The 21,139-nt window shown below is 46.9% G+C and overlaps 1 protein-coding gene across 1 annotated transcript in view; it reads right to left on the bottom strand.

Moving 5' to 3' along the window:
- Positions 1-18,060, bottom strand: part of LOC311158847 (monocarboxylate transporter 2-like) — a gene marked incomplete at both ends in the record, with an annotated part of 34,435 nt that extends 16,375 nt beyond the window's left edge. The window contains one exon of the mRNA XM_084214500.1: positions 17,844-18,060. Within this exon, the coding sequence (XP_084070626.1) occupies positions 17,844-18,060 (217 nt within the window). The remainder of the gene's footprint in view (positions 1-17,843) is intronic.
- Between the last annotated feature and the right edge of the window lie 3,079 nt (positions 18,061-21,139).

Genomic DNA, 21,139 nt, shown 5'->3' with positions numbered 1-21,139 from the left:
GCTGAGGAGCCCACAGACCCTTCCTCAGGCAGTGCTGCTGGGGACAGGATGGCCACACACTGGGGACAAGTGGCAGTGAGCACATGCCCCAGCTGACAACCACAGTCTCAAATGTTCCTCTGCCAGACCTGACAGAGCAGCTTCCAAAGACCTGTCCACACCTAAATCTCCCTGATGCCTTCTATTAATGTTCCTTTGCATTGCAAATAATCCATTCTAAATAGGGAGGCTGAAATCCAGCACATGGCACAGCAGCTCCAACAGCTAACCTGGCCCCAAAGATGCTTCATTGCTTCCTCACAGGGGAGGAGAACAGTCAGTTCAGTTAAGGGGGTGATGGCTGCAGCTCCAGCACAATCCCTGTGAGATGATTCAGAAGCCAAGCATGGGAGAAACTGTCTGGACACACATTATTCAGCCATCAAACTGGTCAGTCCTGTGGTGCTGGGCACTGTACTCCCTGTGAGATGATTCAGAAGCCAAGCATGGGAGAAATGAAATTTTCTGGACACACATTATTCAGCCATCAAACTGGTCAGTCCTGTGGTGCTGGGCACTGTACTCCCTGGGCAGGCAGTGAGGGCAGTGATCCACTGCAGAAATCCTCCCTCCCCTGCACCCACCAGGCATGCCCTTGGCAGCACAGGGACCCTGACCTCCCACAGCAGCAACCTGATGTCAAAAAAAAAAAAAAAAAAAGGAAGAAGAAAACCAAAGCAGACAAGACCCAAGCTCCAGAAAGACAAAGCGTTCTCTTCCTTATCCAGCACTCTTATCTGATCAGCTCTGGCATTTCAATTTCCAGCTTACCCGGCTCAGATGCTGCTCCTGCAGTGCAGGAGGAGCCACAGGCCAACAGCTCCCAAACTGGGGCTGTGGCCAAGGTCCTTTGTGTCCCTTTGAGTTCAGGCTATTCAATAACCTCTCCTGCAAAGGGACAGCACTCAGGGGCTCCCCCAGCTGCAGGTTTGGATCTCACCATGCAGCAGATCACAGCTCACCTTCACAAGGTCACGGCATCACCGTGTTTGAGTTGCTCTCCTGTGATTTCTTTAGCTGCCCTTTTGCCTTGGCAGGACCACTGGCTGTGATCCCTTCCATCCCTGGAAGCCCAGCTCCAGGACAGGAGCTCCCTCTGTGGCACTGGGAATATTTCTGTGTCTGCTCTGGGGTGCCCTGACCCCCAGGGGGGCACTGACTCTGACCCTCATTCCTGGAGAAAGTTTCCCAGACTTCAAGATAGACTGGAATGCACAAAAGTGTGAAATAGATTATTAGAGAGCAGTGTAGGTGTGGCACTTGGTGAGAAATTGAGGGTTTGGGATTTTTAGTGTGTTGTGGATGGAAGCAAGATGGAGGGCACAGGGTCTGGTCCTGGGTTTCTTCATCATGCTTCTTCTTCCTCTTCTCCATGGGTTTGGGTGGCATTTTATAATTGGGCAGAAAAGTCCCCATTGCAGCTCTGTGGGATCAGTTATTGGGGTAAAAGGGAAAATAATCCAGGTGTCAGTTCTTAATTGGACAGTTTAGTCTTAAAAGCCCTTGGAACAAGAGATTGTTGGCCATTTTGTGCCTTCTAATGAAAAGCTGCCCAACTCACACAGTGAGACTGTTTTAGTGATAAGAAATAACAAACACCTGAGTGTGAACATGAACTGCTGTCTCCAGTGCCTTCAATCCAGACCCAGAGAAACCCACAGCTGGTACCCCCCCATGGCTGGAGCATCCATTCCTGGAGGTCAGCAGCCCTTGGTTACCACTCTTAACACTGCTCCAAACTTGGCCCCTGCCTGCTGGTGGTCTGCAAAGGGCTTTGCCCACCCTGGGACCCTGCAGGACTTGACAAGAGTTCAGTGACACTGGAGAGCCCATCCTGGGGCAGAAGAGGATGACAGAGGGTCACAGCTCCTGCTTTTCAATTGCACTGCAGTGCTCTGGGACAGCTTGGCATCTGGGGGAAGAAGTTTTACATGTTTGAATTCCACTTATAACTTATTCCTTGGTTTAACACCATTAACAACCCCCCAGCCAAAACTCTTCACTTCCTTCTTCCTAGTTCTTATTAATCTTGGTTTTTATTAAGTCTATCACATCTCTATTACTGCTGCCTGGTGACCTTGATAGCTCCAATGAAGGGCAAAATGATAAAGCTTTGTGACCAAGTCCACGAACACAGAAATATTTCACCTGAACCTACAGTGCTATTATTGCTTTTAAGTAGAACAGAGCTATTTAAAAAAATAAAAAATACAAGCCCATACGTGGTGACCTTGCAGAGCTGGAGTGCTCTCTGAGAGTCAGGAGAAGTATATGAACCTGCAGCACCATTCATTACAGAAATCAAATCATTCCTCATCCAGCTTTCTTATCAAAACCCAGGATTCTAATGGTGCCCCTGCCTGGGGAGGATGTCTTGTTTCCAGAGCCTGGGGGGGCTGATGGGGTGGGAGGATAAGGAAAAGGGTGAATTCCAGCATCAGGCAGCTCCAGGGAGCACCTGGCAGGGCTTGGGCCAGGATGGCAGGGTGCTGGACACCCACAGCTCTGTGAATAAACAGAATAATCCTCCTCCTTTTCTTTCAGCCTCCACAAAATACCCAGGTGGAAAAGCACATCCCTAGGGAAATCCTGGGAAAAGCCCCTCTCAAGAATGAATGTTTGTTGAACCAGCAGTAGAGAGAGCTGACACAGGTGAACACAAACTTGTCCTTGAAGAACCCCACCTCCCTCCCATGCCTCAGTTTCCCCTTGTAGTGCTGTGGTGCTTCACAGCTCTTTGAAGGCAGCTGAGATGGGTGGGGAGCCCTGGGTGGGATTTTCTGGAGGCAGAGGAGGTTTTGATAGAGTCTGGACCAGAGCAGGAGAGAACATTGGCAGTTTTGATTAAGTTAAAAACTGCAGAATCAAACTCATTATTAATATAGCTTTATGCCACTGCATGTTGTAAGGTTCTTTCTAAAGCTGTCACTGCAATTTATCATGCTAGCAGTGTAATAAAATACAGCTATAAAATTTTGGATTAAATGTTCAAGGTCAATGGTGGACTTTCAGCTTCCCTATCTCTTCCTTGCTGTTTTAGCAGATGCTCTATTAAGCACTTACAAGCTCTGGGAGAAAGATTTTTTGGAGGAAAAGATTTAGTTGTGGAGCATTTCCAGAATTAAATCTTCAGGTAATTTGATCTTCACCAAATTACAAACCAATAAATAACAAGACTAATAAACACTGGTTGGTTTCAGGTGGAGGTTTTTTCACCAGAAGCACTCTCATTTTTATTGTGTTTCCAGAATGTGGCTCTCTGATGCTGTCTTTGTAAAATAGAAAGAGATTCCTTAATTTTAATGGGAATTTGGATGTGAGAGAGCAGCACCCTGGAGATTTTGGGGGCAGTTTTACAGCAGGGTATAGCAGAACTGAGACATGACTCCACTGCATTCTGAATAAAAACAATGATGGTGCTGATGCCACGAGCCTGAGCTTTTTATGTATTAAAGGGCAACAGCAGCAGCACATATTTACACCTACAAGCTGTATATAAACATGCACAGCAATCACAAAAGAGTGAAATTCTTCAAAATTACTAAAAACAAGCTCCAATGTCCCCTGGTGCTGTCCCAGCTATTCAAACCAAGCAGCTGAAATGGCTCTGCAGGAGGATCTGCTCTCTGAGCTCCCCTTGGATGATTCCTGTTATTCCATTATAAAGATGGAGGAAGCATTTGGCCACACAGTCACCATTTAAAAATTTTTAAGAAAAGAAAATGCAGATCCTGTCCTAGTATTAAATGAATCTCTCTATTCTGGCACATGTGCCAGGAGGCTGGCTCATTGTTCAAGCTCTAACAGTTTGCCATAATAAAAGATATTACTTCTTCCCACAATCCTTACCTCTCTTGCAGCCTCACAGGAGAACCATAAGAGCTACAAGAACATTACTGCTATTAAATTAGTGGCATCACTATTTCTTATTTTCAGAATGTTTGGCTGTTTCCCCTGGTGCTGAATAAGGCAACTAATTTACTGGCAAATTAATACTGCTTATCTTTTCTTTCCTGAGAGCTCTGCTGCCTCCTGCTTTCCCTGCCTTTCCCCAGGGACATCTCTGTGGCCTAGCCTGAAATGTGTCACTCTTAAAAGTGGGACATGGGCAGCTCAGTTTGGTGAACCTGGCACCACCACATAGCCCAAACCAGGAGGTGCCAAGGCCAAAGGCTTTTGGCTTTGCAACGAAATTGTTTCCTAAACAAAACTCACCCCTCATGTGAGGCAAAACTTTGGGAATCTCTGGTGTTGTTGGCACAGTGCCCAAGAAGGCAGTTTGCAAAAAGAAGCCCTGCAGCTGGCAGCATGATGGGTACCCTGTGTGCTGCACATTTTGGGACATTTGCTGCATCCTCCTCACCCCCAGAGCCTGTTACCTGGGGGCTGAGGTGCAGCTGAGAGCACCTTTAGGAAAGGATGATGCCATGGTCCCTTCCAGAATCAGAGAATCATTAAAAGACCTCTAAGATCACTGATCAGATCCTTTCTCTACGTCAAAGACTCTGTAATACCTTTCTCATTTGGGGTAAGGAATGAGCTCTTCACCCATGACAAGAAAGAAAGGAAAAGTAGAAACATTGTAAAACAAATCCTTCTTTATCAGATTGATAGGGCTTCAGCCTGTGGGATTTGGTGAGAGAAAAGCAATGTTCCCTCCTGCTCTTCACTCTCAAACCTCCCAGCCTGCCCTCTGCAATTGGAAATGTGGAATTGCTGAACAGGAGCTCCAGCAAGAGCTAAAAGTACCCCATCATAAAGTCCAGCTATCCACTTTACTGCACAGTAATCTGTTTTACTGCTTGTATTATAGTGACAGAATTGTTTTCTGCAACCTAGTTGAGATTAAGAAACTGGGGGATAAGACACATTAACTTCTGTAATATATATTGCCAGAGCCCTGGCTGGTATAAAACAGCTTCCTGGGGGAATTCAGCAGAAAGTGAAGGGCAGAAACAGTCCTGGCTGCTGATTTTCACTTTTAGTCTGAAAAACTGGAACTCCTTTGGTGCTACAAGCAAAGCCTCAGGTGGTCACTGTAAATCTGCATCCATGCTGTCAAAATCAACACAGCTTCTCCAGTGGAGATTTGGGCTAGTTCATGTATTTTCAGAAAATAAGCTTCATTTGCATTATTTATGAAATGCAAACGCAAGCTCAGTTACAGTGCAGGCAGCACAGTCCAAAAACGAGTCCTTAGACCAAGGAGAACACCAAGGAAACCAGGCACTGTGTCAACAAAAGCTGTGGCCAGTGAAAACAGCAGCCTCTGCACGCCCTGCCAGGACACCAGGCTGCCCCAGGGCTGCAGGAGCTGGCATGGGGCAGGGATTGCCTTCCACGGCCACACCTGACACCAGCAGAGGCACCCCTGGCCCCTGCAGCCCCTAGGGACATGTCCTTACCCCAGGGACATGTGCCTGCTGCTTCATGTGCTCAGTGCCCCCAGACAGCATCACCTCCACACAGCCTGTGACCCTTCTGCCTCATTTGGGAGAGGAAGGGAAGGGATGGACCTGCTGTGGCAATAATCACCTGCTTTGGTAGCTCTGTTAGCTGCTCAGGAGTATGTTGAAATCTTGGCTTTTTTAGAATTTCTTTTTTTTTGGAAAGATCAGCAAAAATGCTTTCTGTTTTTTCGGCAGAGTAAATGAAGTCTTGCATGCTCACAGTTCCAACAGGCACTGCCACGGAGCAAAACCTTTAATGAGGATTTCCAAATCGCTGGAGTCATGCATAAGCTGCACCCACTGTGGTGTAAAACACCCACCCAGCCAAAGCAGAGTGTCAGACACATTCTTGGGTACCCGTGTTTCATTGCTCCGTGCTCCAGCAGCTCCCACCACGCCTGTCTGCAGCCACAGAGACACCCAGTGCCTCAGCCAGGGGCACAGGGAGGATCCCAAGCACCAGCCTTACTCCAGAGCAGAGCAGGGGAGGGCAGGCTGGTAACTGGACATGGCTCTGAGCAGCTGCAGGCAAGAGATTGTACAAAGAGATTGTCTGGAGGATTTTTCACAAACAGGATGGGACTGCTGGGGTGCATTCCTTGAGCTTTTATTGCAGCATCAGCTTTGCTACGTGGTTGAGACAATAGAAAGATGACAAAAGCTCGCCTACAACCAGCAGCAGCCAAAGATTTCTTTGTTACAGAGCATTTTAAAAACTTTCTGGCCAATAGCACGTTGCTAAAGCTTACAAACAATTGTTCTAGCCAATCACTAAAAGAACACATACACCTGCTGCACACAATTCTTCCTGGTATGCCTTCAATTAACAGAACACAATATGCTATTATTAAGCTTAAAACCTTCTACTCTCTTGCTAAGCATATTTTTCTACAGTCTTAAGGTCTATCTTATCCAAACCTAAAGCACAAGTTATTGTTTCATGTCCTTGCTTGCTGTACTGTTGCAACTTTTTCTACTTTCAGACTTTGCAGCTGCAGCTAGTTCTGTTTCCTGTTCTTTCTGTTTCTAAAACCTACTTTTACAGCTTTCTAGAAATTGTCTTACCTTTGCTATTTCCCTCAACAGTCAGCTGCAATTCAGCTGTATCATCTCCCACATCAGGGAGAGTGAAGTTAAAGCTCCTGCAAAAAGGCAGGAGATGCTCAGTTGATCAGGAAAAAAGTCCACTGCAACATCCCAGGTACAGAGCACACAGCACTACCTGGAACACTTGGAGAGACAGAGAAGAAGATGGGCTGGAAAATGAGCAGCTGGAAGGAGGCAGAGGGGATCACAGCAGCATTTCACCTGCTCCAGCAGCTCTTTGGCCATGAGCTGAACCCCAAGAGGCTCAAGCTCCCCTGTCTAAATCCCTGTGAGCAACTTGAGGCGCTGCCAGGTGCAGGGTGCATGTTCCTCACTTGGTCATGGTCAGGCACAAAGCATCTCTTCCATACCAGGGGAGGGGACAACATTTTTTTATTGGACCAAAAAGCAGAGCTGTCAACAGCTCACAGAGCCATCCAGGGAGCCCCAGCCCACAGGTAAATACTTTGGCACATTTATTGCAGCGTAACGGGATGGGCAATGGGACAACAGCACTGGCACAAGCAGGGGATTTCTCTCTCTAAAGCACTGCTTGGGTTCTGCCCTCCAAGTGCTCCATGTGTGGGTTCTGGTGGAGGAGCTCAGCCTTTGCAGAGCTCATCTCTGTAGGACCAAGTCTGGGTTACAACAGTGGATTATAGTAGGTTCTGACTAAAGCCTCACTTCTACCTTACAAACTTATACAAAGCAACTTTATTTTCATTAGCAACTGGGCCCTTCAAGAAGCACTACAGTGCATTATTAAGAGAAAAATAAAACCACCTTTGTAAAAACTAAAGATTATTCTCAGCATTTCTTTAATAGACAGGATAAATATTGATGAAGCTTCCTGCAATTGCAGAACGTGGTTCCTGTCCACCTCCAGCTGAAGATTTAATCAAGGGCAGCCCATATATTTCATTCAGTCATGAAGGTGATATTGAAATCATAAAAAAGAGCAGAGTTACATGCACTGCTTTACAACTGATAGGAATGACTGGTGATTTCATTGCTGTCATGATCAGCTGCCACAATAAACAAGCAGCTACTTCATTTATTATTCTTCTCCACACTCAGCTCTGGCTGAAACCCAGACCTAGTTATTTCACACCAGCCTATTCTCAGGGCTTTTTCCCCGATGCCCATAGAAAGTTTTCACAGGTAATCTTCTGCTTTCTGGGTAGGAGCCCCTCGGGATGCACATATGACTTGTCTGCCTAAACAAACATTTGGAAACATGATCAGAAAGTAAATCTGTGGATGGTGGCCACACAGATGGACACTTGGTTGCTTTGCTCTGGCCCAGAGTGGAGATTTCTGGCTGCTCTTACAGCCCCATGCCCAGGGGCTGGTGCAGGAGCACTCACCTGCGCCGTACGTCGTGGCCAGCATGATGGAGGAGACCCAGGCGATCTCGCTATAGGACGTGCCAAAGAAATCCTGGATTTCTTTAAAGAAGATGGCCAAGCCTTTGGGGAAGGCGTAGGCGAAGCCGATGGAAATGAAGGCGCCGAAAACAACCACCCAGCCCCAGCCGCCGTCCGGCGGGCCGGGGGCACGCCCTGCCTCAGCGCGGGCCGGCATGGCCGGGGATGGCTCCGCGGAGCCCTGCAACACAGAGGGGCAGGCGTGGGGTCAGTCCCGGGACCCTGCTCCTTTGGACCCTCAGTCCCGGGACCCTGCTGCTTTGGACCCTCAGTCCCGGGATGCTGCTGCTTTAGACCCGCTGTCCTGGGATGCTTGCTGCTCCTTCAGCCCCCAGTCCCGGGATCTTGCTCCCCAAACCTCCCAGTCCTGAGATTCTGCTCCCCTGGACCCCCAGTCCCGGGATGCTGCTCCTGCAGACCCCAGTCCTGAGATTCTGCTCCCCTGGACCCCCAGTCCTGTTCCCCTGGACCCCCAGTCCCAGGATACTGCTCCTCCAGACCCCCGATCCTGAGATTCTGCTCTCCTGAACTCCCAGTCCTGCGACCCTGGACCTGCAGTCCTGGGATGCTGCTCCTTTGGACCCCTTGTGCCAGAATACTGCTCCTCACAGCTGTAGTTCTGAGATTCTGCTCCCCTGGACCCCCAGTCCTGAGACCCTGGACACCCAGTCTCTAGATGCTGTTCCCCTGGACCCCCAGTCCCAGGATACTGCTCCTCCAGACTCCCGATCCTGAGATTCTGCTCCCCTGGAGCCCCAGCCCCGGGATGCTGCTCCCCCTGAGCCCACCTGCCCCGCCGCACACACCTGGCTCAGGTGAGTCCCGTGTGCTGCGCCGCCCGCCCGAGCCCCGTGCGCCGCCGGAGCTGTGCCGGGGCAGCGGGCCGGGGCAGGAATGCCACGTGTACGGGGGAAACCACAAACAGCGGCTCCAACCCGCTGCTCCGCCCCTCCCCGGTGCCTGCCGAGCCCCGGGACACTGGTGGGACACTGGTGGGACGCTGGTGGGACGCGGGAGCCGCGGCCGGACCGGAGCCACCTGCGGAGCGCGGCGCTGGCCGCTCTGCCCGGGCCGCTCCGCTCCGCCCCGGCCGGGACCGGCTCCAAAGCCCCCGGCAGTCACATCCCTCGCTCCAGCACTCTGCCCCCTCGCCTTTCCTCGCCCTCAGCCACCCCGCGGGCGTTAATTAAGCCACCTTCAGTTACTTAAATGAAACTTCTGTTACTTAAGTACTCTTCTTTACTTCCCCCGTGCTTGCACCTGCATCCCTCCTCCGTACTAAATCCCAGCTCTTTTCTCCTCCCTACCAAGTTGTTTGCTGCTCTCCTACCCCTGGACCACATCATCGTTATAAAGAAAAAAGGAGAGTGATTTTTTACACGGGTAGATGCTGATAGGACAAGAGGGAACAGATTTAAGCTGCAAGAGGGGAGATTTAGATTGGATGTTGGGAGAAAATTCTTCGCTGTGGGTGTGCCAGGGCATTGGCACAGGGTGCCCAGAGAAGCTGTGGCTGCCCCATCCCTGGAAGTGTTCAAAGACAGGTTGGACAGGGCTTGGAGGAAGCTGGGAGAGGAGGAGGTAGCAGGGGGGTTAGAATGGCTCTAAGGTCCCTTCCAACCCAATTCAGAATTCTATGGTTCTGCAGATGTCTGCCCCCCGTTCATGCTCACCAATTGGCTGTGGATTCTAGTTTTCACATGGAGCTCTGGTTGGGAAAACATTAAGCAGTGTTTGCTCTTGCTGGGTAGGTGCAGTTTCACCACAGACCTTTTATCTTTCTCAACCTTGCCTCCCCCTGGCTTAGCTAACAGCCCTGTGTGTGTCCCATTTTTCTACTTGCACCATGAAGCAACTGAGAGGGGGAAAAATCAGGGCCTTGCTCTGCAGTTTGCCTGGCACAGTTAATCTGGAGCTTTAAAATGTCCTGACAGCACAACTGTAAGATGTTTTACTACTGCCATTTCTTTCTTCCTGTAAAACTGAGTAAACTCAAAATGACCAGAAACCTTTGCTCCCAGCTGTGGGGTCACTGTGTGATGACTTGGGGAGTTTTATTTTGGTACAGCCCTGACCCATTTCGTGGGCTGTGAGGATACCAGCATTCAGTGGCTTCAGCAGCTGCTTTCTGTGTTCTGTTAAAAATCAAAAATAAGGCCAAAATGGAATAAACACACCTAAGATTGAGCTTGGCACATCCTTAGCAGCAGCGTGGAAGGTGGGAGGACAGATGGAAAGTGCAGGGAGCAGAGTGATGAAGAAGCAGGCACAGCATGGAAGCTGCAACAGTTCTCAGCTGGAAGATGAGAATTTCCTTCTCCAGAGCCACTAAATGGTGTGTCATGCTAAAGAATGGCCCCTCAGCCAACCCCAGCAGGACACCTCTGGGTAAATGTTCACACAAACTCGAGGCAAACTCAGAACTGGAGCAGGACACCAGTTGCAGCAGGTGATATTGGAGGCAAACAAAAGATTTCTGAAGATGTTAAATGTGGTGTTTGCACTGCTGCTGCTGCTCTGAAGAGAAGCTCACAGGCAAAGCAGAGCAGCCCTAGGGCAGAGGGTGGGACTGACGCTGGAAATCCTGGGCTCACTCAGTCAAAAAGGACTTCCTGGCAATTTGGGAGCCTTGGGCTCAGCTCAGAGCAGCTGCCTGTGCCAGTGCTCCCCCTCCATGTCGGGGCCACAGGCTCTCCCTGGAGACCAGGCTCTGCTTTCTCATCCACTGACAGCAGACACTTCCTGGAGGGCAGGTTTTTTAATTTGCTGGCAAGCAGCAACAAAATTGATTAAAATTGCAAAACACCTTTTTAAATTGCTCATTTCCCTATCACAGTATTCCATGTAAATAAGTGCCTGCTATTGTAATTCCCAGGGCTCTGCTCCAGAGCTGCTCAAAGAAGAGGGGCCAGGAGCAAAGCAGAATCTGAAACTCTTCCTCTCCCCTCCCTCTTCCAATCTTCACAAGGCTTTCTGTGACAGTTCCCAGGTCAGGATTTTCTAATCAAATGAACTCACAGCCTTTACTTACTGAAGCCCAGGGTTTGATGGACAATATTTAAAATTATAGAAGTAGAGAATGGCTTGGGAGGACAGGGAGCATCCCTCTGCCATGGCAGGGACACCTTGCAGCAGACCAGGTTGTTCCAAGCCCCATCCAACCTGGCCTTGAACATTCCCAGAGATGGAGCAGCCACAGTTTCCCTGAGCAACCTGTGTCAGGGACACATTTCACTTTACCCATAGAGCGGAGCACTTAAGTTCTCCCAAAAAAAGTGACTAAGGAGGACAACCTGAGTGTTTTTTCTTGTCTTGGAAAAAGAGAAAAAAACAGGGCTAGGGGAAAACCACTGGGCCCCCTCAAGAATCAAAACCATTTCTGTTTATTTTCAGTGAATCACTTTGGTACTTGGAAATAATTTTATTCAATGCCTTTTCTGCAAAGCAGTTTACAGCAGCCAAAGGTAAGAGCTACAACTCTGTGACTTCAACAGAGTTTTTTCTTCATTGAGTCTTTGGAAGTCAATTAAAGACTTTAGAAATTGCTTCCACATTACATAAAAAAATCCATACCTAGCTGTGCTGCTTGGAAACAGCATCTGGCAAATGGCAGAAGAGGTACCTCTGCCTTTCTTTAAAGGGCCTTTCATGGCACACCCCATTTCTTAAACCTGCTCTATTGTCATGTTCCATTTGCTCATAAAATGCAGCAGCACTGAAATCCAATCCACAGCCAGTTAAAATGGAGCTCCTGGATTAATGGATGAGAACACAGACAGCAATTTTCTGCAAAACCAAAGGGCTGGACCCATGTGATACCATCACTGGAAGATGAGAATTCCCTTCTCCAGGAGGGAATGGAACCTAAATTGGGTGTCATTCTAAAGAACATCCCCTGCAGTTGCCTTGTGTGACCTGTACTAGGAGAGAGACATCCCAGTCCTCAAAAAATAGGCCCATTTATTTATGTTCCTAATAAATTTCCTAACTTTTTCCAAGGGCTCAATCCATACAGATACAGAGAAATACTTTAGAGTAGATTTCAAGTCACCAAAATTCTTGGCTCTGGACTCCAACCAGTTGCCACCACAAAATTCCAGCTGGGGGACAAAGCATCATTTCCCTTTGCAGTGAGCACAGAATTACCCTTGTACCATGAGCAGGCTGATAAAACACATTCCTCTGTGCTTAGCCACAAGACTCCAGCACTCAGGGATTTGCCACTCATATTTTCATGCCTGGGTTTTTAATTTAAGGGAACCCAGCTCTGGCTGGTGGCTCCTGGGGCACTGAGCAGCAGGAGGGGTGCAGGCAGCACTCAACCAACACATTCCAAGTGGCAACTGTTGGTCAAGCATGGTCAGTCCACATCCCCTGACATCTCCTTGGCTATTTGGGAGGGGGGGATGATTTAATTTCCATGCAGCCTCTTTGCTGCTGTGTGAGATGTTCTGCTGCAGGGAGAGCCACCAGCCCCTCACCCCTGCACCTGGTGATGGGGTGGCACTGCACAGAGCCAAGTGACATCAGTGCTGGCACCAAGATCACCTGAACCACTGGCAGAGCCTCCTGGCTTTGTTTTTCAGAGTAATATGTGTCACAAGGGGGTCAAGAAGAAGTCGAAATAGAGAGTTATGAAATATCAAACTTGCTTTTTGCTAAACCCCTGTATGAGTAACATGAAGTGCAGACAGCAGAGGGATTCATTACATGAAATAAATTTCTCCAGAGCCAGGAAACCTCTCAGACAGCTCCAGCCCTGTGTCTGTGCCATCAAACCAGCTAGGTGCATGAAGCATCACTGCAGGATGTGCTGGTTTCCTGGAGAAAACTGAATAAACCAAGCAATAACATCACTTCTGTTTTTCCCTTGTTGCAGGAGTTTAATCAGCAGCTCAAACTAAAACATTCTTGTTGGTAAAAAGATGGTGACAATTAATCTAGATCTAATAACTGGAGTGCTTTCACTGGGGAATTAAAACAAATTATTCCTTTGCTATTGCATCTTTGTCTCATTTACATTTTAATCCCAGAAGGATCTTCCTCTGTTATATTTGGAAAATGACTGCATAGAAAGGGAAAAACAACATGGCTGAAGTACTCAGAGATGCATCAAGAATTTAGCAACTAACTTTTATGGCAGAAGTCTGGTTATGCCAAGTCCTAAATGGCTGAAAATGAGGAGAAATACTGGGTTTTTTTCCAAACACTGCTGAATGCATAGCCTGAAGGCATTTAAGATTGTGCACACAAAGACAGGCAAACAAACAGCTGGGGCAGGAGGTTGTGTTGAAGGTGCAATTACACATTAGCCAGAGCAGAGAGGTCACTCTTTCTTTGTACTGAAAATAAAGGGGACTCTGCTGGTGACACTGTGCAGAGGGAAACCTCTGCCTTCCCCACCCTCTGCCTCTCCAGGTCCAGACTCAAGCCTTGTTCTTGCTGTGAGGTTTTACCACAGGATAATGAATCCTTAATTTTTGCTCAAGGTAAACACTTAATGAGTAAAGACTCCTTAGTGTGCCAAAGTAAAACCAGTGTGGTATCCCACCTTATCCCAGTCTGCCTTACCCACTTAGCCTGCCTGTGATTTCTGGTGGAAGTATTTTTGTGAGGATTTCCTTACTCCCTTCAGTGAAAAAGAACCAGGTTAGCAAAGATCTGCAGCTTAGACAGCCAGAACTAATCTGGTGAATTGTGACACATCCAACCCACCATGTCCAAGGCATGGCCCTCAGCAGCTGTGGCACATCTGGCAGCAAAAATCCACTGCTGTCTCCCACCTCCAGCAAAACCCCAAGTAGCTGTCAGCAGGGCAGAAAGAGGATCAGCTGCCTCAAGGCTGCCTGAATAACTCTTCACCAAGCTGAGGAGCTTTAGATCTCTTTAAAGCCTCTTGATGTTTGAGAGAGGAGAGATGTTGCAGGATCACCATGCAGAGTGATCCCCACTCCAGAGCAGCAAAAACCTGGAACTGCTCAATGCTGACTGAGCCTGAATTAGGGTCAGTGACCTGGGGACAGGGGGATGTCACAGCAGTTTCCAAGTAGTCTCTGGAACACCATTGTTTGCAGGTCATAGTACTCCTAGTCTTTAAATAATGCAGGTATTTTCCAAAAAAATTAACCCCACCTCACCCAAGTTTTAAGATGATGGAGGGATAGTCAATTAGAAATACAGAAAAATATCAGAAAGAGGCAGCTGGGGCTTTGGTGTGGGTTTTGGTTCCCCACCAAATAAAATTGTGATTGTAACTTCACAAGGGTGTCTCCTCCTGACATGAGTTTCCCCAAGGCATCCCTCTCTAGGACTGCAGTGTTCTGGGAGCAGGTGCTGCTCAGGTATGTAGGATCTGCTCCAAGGACAGGCACGGTCTGAGCAGGAGCCAGTCTCAGCTGGCACCTCACAGTGCTGCTCACCAGCGAGCTCTGGGCAGTGTAAGAGAGCAGGTGGGAAGCAGGACAACAGGATCAAGCCTGCAGCTCCTTGGAACACAACCAGCTCCTCCTGATAATGTGGAGAAAAGCCAGGAAGTTCCTCATTACCATTCAAATTCAGTAAAATGCTGGGATGTGGAAACAAGAGGCAGAAACAAACCTGGGAGGAGCAGAGTGCAGACATCACGGGGTGCTGAGAGCTGTGTAACATCCCTGTGCCCTTAGCACAGGGTGTGCAGCTCACAGGACTGCTGGGGTGAATTCAGCAGGCTCCTGGCTCTCAGTTCTGCTTTGCCCTTCTGGCTCTCCACTGTCCAGCAGATTGGGCACAGTGCTTTAGCATTAACTTTCAAGGTCTGATACAGAGAGTTCTTAAGGAACTTGCTGAACTTCTGACATTGTGCATCCCTGTTACCCCACAAGGACAAAAACAGGAGATTTTTTGGCCCAAGTGCAGTGTTCACTCAAGCCTGCTGTAACCCCAGCCTTACAGACTGACCTTCCCAAGAGCCCCCTCAGTTCCACAGAAATTACTCCTTGTAAGATGTGCTTCAAAGAGGCACCTGTTACCTGGGTAAGGTTCACAGGGCACTCCATTATTCCCATTACTGAAGACCTTTGGGGAAGCCCCCTTTCTCAAGATGCTGGAGGCTGAAGTTTGGCAGGCTTCTAATGCTCCAGTTCAGCAGGTCAAACTCAGCAGCTGAAAGATGAAATCCTGGCTCCACTAAAGGTGATGGCAAGATGCCTGATGACTTCAGTGCAGCCCAGACTTTACCCAAAAATTATATTCAATGTTTGTTGAAACTTTTTTTTTCTATTTACTCTAGTGCAGATTGTTCTAAACAACTGTTTTATAGACAGGTAGCTGCAGCTTTTCTGAATGCTGTAAAATAAAAGCTGGTGTTTGAAGGGATCCCCTGCATTCCTCCAGCCACTCTGGGCAGGATTTGTTGGCACTTTCCTTCCTCCTCAACCACAGCTTGCAGCTTCACTGGATGCTGCAGAATTGCTGTAGACTTATGCTGCTGTAGCTGAAAGGAAGATCAAACCGAGTATTCAATTACTTATGCACTCAACGGTATTTATTCCCTGAGATGAAAGTCCTAAATCTGTTATTATTGCCATTCCCTCTTCTATTACTATTAGCATGCTGCTGCTTTCAGATCTATGGAGACGTCAACACCAGTTACTGGCAGCAAAACTGAAAGATGAGAACATGACAGGGAAATGTTTAGAATTATGAATCATGCTCAAAAACAGATGAGACACTTGATCTCCCTTAATTCTAGAAGAGTACACAGGGATTTTTCCTCAGATTTATGTTTTTCCATTATCTGTTTCTGATGCTGCAGGGATTTAAAAGATGAGTGAGGTGAAGAGCAGCAGGTACTGGCTGGGAATCAAGTCCCCAGAGAGGAAAGGTGCTCTTGGAGCAGTGAACACAGGGGTTTGTGAAAGGGACAGGACCCCCCTACCAGCATGGAGGTCTTGGCCCAAAGTCTGGGTGAATATAAATGCAATGCTGAAAAGGAAAAGTTTACTTTCTTCACAGCATCTCGTATTTTCCTGCTTGTGCTACACCCTCCTGTTGTTACAGGTGGCATCTGGGAATGGCAGGCATTTGCACACACAGCTCCAGTTTATAATAACAGCTCTGCAGCAAGATGGTGTCAGAAATGTGTATTTAAAGATGGGAAGATCGGTGATGAAAGCCACAAGTCCGATACTGCAATGGTTTCCTCCCCCACCAATACCACAGCCAGCATTCCCCTTGCTCTCCTCTCCTCTTCTCTATTTCCAACCAGACATCAAGGGCCCTCCCTCAGGGAATGTGGAGAGTAAAAAACCAGAAAGCCCAACCACTCTGAGGCATGTGCAGTGTCTGGTGCTCAGTTTCAGACCTCCAGCTTCCAGAGGGCCCTGAGCAGCCACCCTAAGGAAATGATCCCTTTAAATGAATCTCTCTTCAGTCTCTGACTCTGTCAGCCCTTCCCAGCTCCTGACACAAAACCACCAGAGCCAAATAGCAGCCAGAGGATACACAGCCATTGTTTCAAGGGGAAATCAGTGTTCAGTAGAGCTGCTGATTTATTCCCCCTGGAAATGAACCCTTCTGCCCATCTGCAGCAGAGAGCACAAGGAATGAGCCCAGGGAATCTGCCTCACTGACAGTCTGATCCACTCCAGCCACACCTGAAAAGGCTCTTTCTGCCAGCAGCTCATCCCTCCCACCTCCCTGGTCACACACATTTCCTTTCACCTTAATCCATGCCACACCAGCTCCTTTTTTATTGCCATGTAAAACCAGCTCCTAAAGTATGAGCCTTCTGCACCCAGAGTGTACCCCAGATCTTTGCAATGAGTGACCCAAGAAGCCTCCAAAGCACCCTGTCCTGAAGGTGAGAGGGTACCAAGAAAATCCCTCCATGTACAAATTTTTTTGTAATAGTCTTCCCCAAAGAGTGTCCAAGACCCTTTTTTGGGAGAATACAGGTTTGGGTAGGTATGAGGTTACTCACACCTGGGGGACTATTCTTATGTTCTTAAGTATTAATCCTTTTACCTTTCACCCTTGCAAAACCAGCTAAGAACCAGCAGGATCTGCCAAGAGCCCAGGAATGACCCCCAGCTGCACCTCACAGGCGCCAGCAGCCTAAACCAGATGATCTCTACTAACCATTAACAGCAAGATTACCCAGCTGCTCAGATCAAAGTGGCAGACTGATAACCTGGAAACATCCCTCAGGGAACACCCATCTGATGATTTCATTATGAGGACAGTAGATACCTTCCCACAACAGCGACTTTTACAGCCAAGGTACAGTGAATATTTTACTCTGAAGAAGCCAGTGAATGTATTTGTTCTTTTAGAAAGATTCTACAGAGAAAAGTCTAAAATATCATATCTTACTTATCTGAAGCAAGATTTTAGCAACAGATTTAGGGAAAAACATATTTCAATGCTGTCTCAAGGTATCCATGCACATATTCCATGTCTGTACATCAGCGAAAGTTGGGGTTTGAGCTTCTGTGGTTTCTCTGCAATCATGAGTACAAGCAACACATTTTTGTTTCAAAAGGAAAGACAAGAATAGGAAGAGAACAAAAGACTAAGTATTCTGAAATAACTGCCCAGACTCAAATAACTCCAAGCTTCCACTCACCCACACATAGCAGGATTTCTGATGAAATAATAATTGATGGCTTCATGTATGTTGGCAGTAAAAAACTCAGCACTGCTGCTTTTCTCAGTTTTGCCAATACGTATCATCAGAAAACAGAAATCCAGCCTTAGAGTTAGCACTTTCCAGGAAATTTCTCAAAGAAATACATTCTCCCCTTGTTGGTGTAGAGCTCAGATCTTCTCTTTCATAAGGAAGACACAGCCTCGCTTCACTTACCTCCTCCGTAGGTGGTAGCACACATGATGGATGTTGTCCAGGCAAGCTGGCTGTAGGAGATGTTGAAGAAAGCCTGGATCTCTTTAAAGTAGATTGTGAAAGCTTTAGGGAAGGTAAATGCAAACCCAATTGAGATGGAGGCTCCAAACACCACGGCCCAGCCCCATCCACCATCGGGGGGGACGTAGCCCAGGTCTGACAGGACTGGAGGAGACATGGCCAGGGCAGATTCCAGAGGAAACCCTGCTTCCCTGTGTCCTGCAGAGCAGAGGAGATGTGTGTTGTACAGAATGCTCATAACATATGGTCAGGCATCATTTTAAAGCAAATTAGGATGATTTAGAGCTACAGAGAATCACCCACTCTTGGAGCCTCAATCCTTTTGCTGCCTAGAACAGTTCTACTGTTCAATTCTAACACAACCAAGATCCACCCTTCCCTCTGCAATAACCCTGTCCAGCTCTTCCACCTGCATTTTAAATACATACCCTTAAAATACTCCTATGGCCTCCATGTCCAGGAGCAGACCTCAGTCCCAGGTGAAGTCAGTGCCTCCACTTTCTGCTCTCTGCCACATCCAGCCTGTGGCTCTGTGTCCCACCTTGGGAGATGGCTTCTGGAGGTTACTCCTGTCACAGTCCCTCTGGAGAGAACCCAGTGCTGTGGCTGTACCTTTTTTAGGGTGAATTCTTCATTGGGCACTTTTCAGAGATGGGTGGAAGTCCTTATGATTTCGGGGGATTCCTGCTCAAATAATAATCCCCATGATGTAAGCAGCAGGTGAACAGCCCACAGTGGGCCCAGCTCCCCTGTTCTGCAGGGGGACAGGGCTCTTCTGGCTGTTGCTTCCCTCAAACCAACAACCAAACTGAGAAACTGCTTGCAAAGGGGCTGAAGTTCCTTCCTACTTATGGGCAGCAATTCCACTCGTGCCTGATGCCTGCCAGGTTACCAGATTATGCTCAGGAACAGCACAGATCAAAGAGGGCATTCACTCATTTGCATTCTTCCCATTTTCCTGGTCATTAAAATAAAATGAAGATAAAAAGAAAAATAAATAAAACATGCATGTCTTTTCTGTGAATCTTTCAGATACATCAGGGATGAGTTTTGGAATCCCTTTGCAAAATAGTCAGACCTCCATTGAAAACTTTCAGTCCTGTCCTGAAAGATAATCACTGATATTTGTTCTTGTCATAACCTTTCTTCACTGTCTTTTTTGCTACAGACCAGGAAGATTCATCTCCATTTATTTTTAATTGAAGCACATTTATGTAAGCCCATGTCCAGTGCCCTAGAGGCCCTCAAAGGGTGAGAGGTTACGCTGGAAGAGGATCACCACACCCCTGCTCCATCCTCACCCTCACCCCTGGGCATCCTCTCGCATCCTCTGTGGGTGAGCAGCCATGGTCAGAGCCAGTCCAACAGAGACTGACCCACTGAGACCCTCGAGAGCACTCACTGCCATTCACACAGAACCACAGAATGGTTTGGGTTGGAAGGGAGCTTAAAGATCATCCAGCTCCAGCCCCTTTACAAGGATTTCACTGGAACATGAGAGGAACTTGACTGTAACTGGAAAAATTATTAGCCCAAAATGCTAATATTTAATAAATCCACTCTAATTTCTATCTGGATAATATCCAGGATTGCAAGTTGTTGGGTTTCCTGAGATTTCTTTGCTGTATCAAGAGATGACCAATGAAGTCTTCTACAATTAAATGATAAATAATAAAGAAAATGCCCCATTACACTGTGAGGGATGCTATGTTTTAATTTCAGGATCAGCAAGATTGTACTTGCAAAGTTTCTCTTGCTCTGGTATTAGGTAATAAAGTGGTCTGATAGATATTCATGAAACATTTCTTTTCCCTTACAGGTACCCACAGTATATGAAACATTCTGATGCAGAGTCTGTTATACCCCATCATCTAAGCCTTTCCATAAAGGGAAATAATTTTCTTTTAGAGTTACATTAACTCGACTTCATTACTGTGGGGTGAGATTTTAAAAAGAAAACCCAAGTTAAAAAGTAATAGTGGTGATGTTGGAATGCTTGTCTGTTGATGTTTAAGAAATCTTATCACTCATCAAATTGCATTTCACTGCACTGCTTCTTTCATTTATGGTTATTCTACCCAGTTTAAGCCATTGAAATATTAGGGAGAATACCAAACTCCCAAAAATATTGACATACACCAATGGTTCTGAAATTAGGCAAAATAAAACTGATTAAGGGGTGGTTAGAGTGAGAACATGTTTCCTTATTTAACATTTTGTTTGGTATTCACAATCTACCAAAATTTAGGATATGCAAAATTCTCAGGCCCTTCAAATTCAAGTTTTTTTGGTAGTCCTTTAAAAAAGTTGAGCCTGAGCATTATAAATGGGATTTAAAAGGCTATTTTTTATTCCTACCAATTCTAAAACTGTGACTAATTATACACCACCTTTAGAAGTCTTACATGATTAATATATTTGTGCATTTAATTTTATTTTTTTGTTTAATGAGAAATATATTGAGAAGACATTAGCATAAAATCAGACCATGGTATCAGATCATTATCAAGCTTTTCTATATCAAGGCAAATTAATACAGTAAACCAAAGAGAGGAAACAGAAAATGTAGTGTACAGTCAAAAATAAAAATCACACCAGCTGACTCTAACTTCCCCAACTCTAAAATGAGGCTTCCAGAGGAAGATTTAGGGAAATCTAACTTTGAGATTATAAAATTTGGGATTGTTTTTAGAGGGTTTAATAGCCTGAGCAACCAGCAGGCAGTGATGTGGTACAGTCCCAGTCTCCCTTCATTTCTCCTATGACATCCCCTGAGGTTTGTGAGACATCAGCACCAAGGAGGCCCCAGGACCATTCTGCCATGGGCATTACCCCTTCTGTTAACACCCTCTTAACCACAACTTTGTCATTTTAAAGCAAGAGTTGTCTTTGTCTGGCACAAATATACTTGCCAGCCCTCTCACTTTACCCCTATTTCCTTTTTGTGAAGTTAAAAAGTCTGGATATCCCATTTCTCCACTTACCACTCCCTGCAGGCTTCCTGCTGAATTCCTGTTGGTTTATTTAGACTTATTCTTTAGACAGGTGTTCTGGATCTTTTCTCCACTATTCTTCAATCCTCTTCAGGAATCTCTCTGAGGCTTCTAACAACAACTTGGAAATAAAGGAATTCCAGGTCTCTTGCACAATCAAGGCCCTTACATCTCAATCCAGTTGACATTTGCCATCCTCTTTCCTTGATTTATTGAACTGCCATCTTTTGGAACCAATGAATA

The sequence above is a fragment of the Fringilla coelebs genome (assembly GCF_963513975.1).
Source record: "Fringilla coelebs genome assembly, chromosome: 13".
Lineage (NCBI taxonomy): Eukaryota > Metazoa > Chordata > Aves > Passeriformes > Fringillidae > Fringilla > Fringilla coelebs.
Note: the sequence above shows the minus strand (reverse complement) of the source record. Positions and strands in the feature narration are given on the sequence as shown.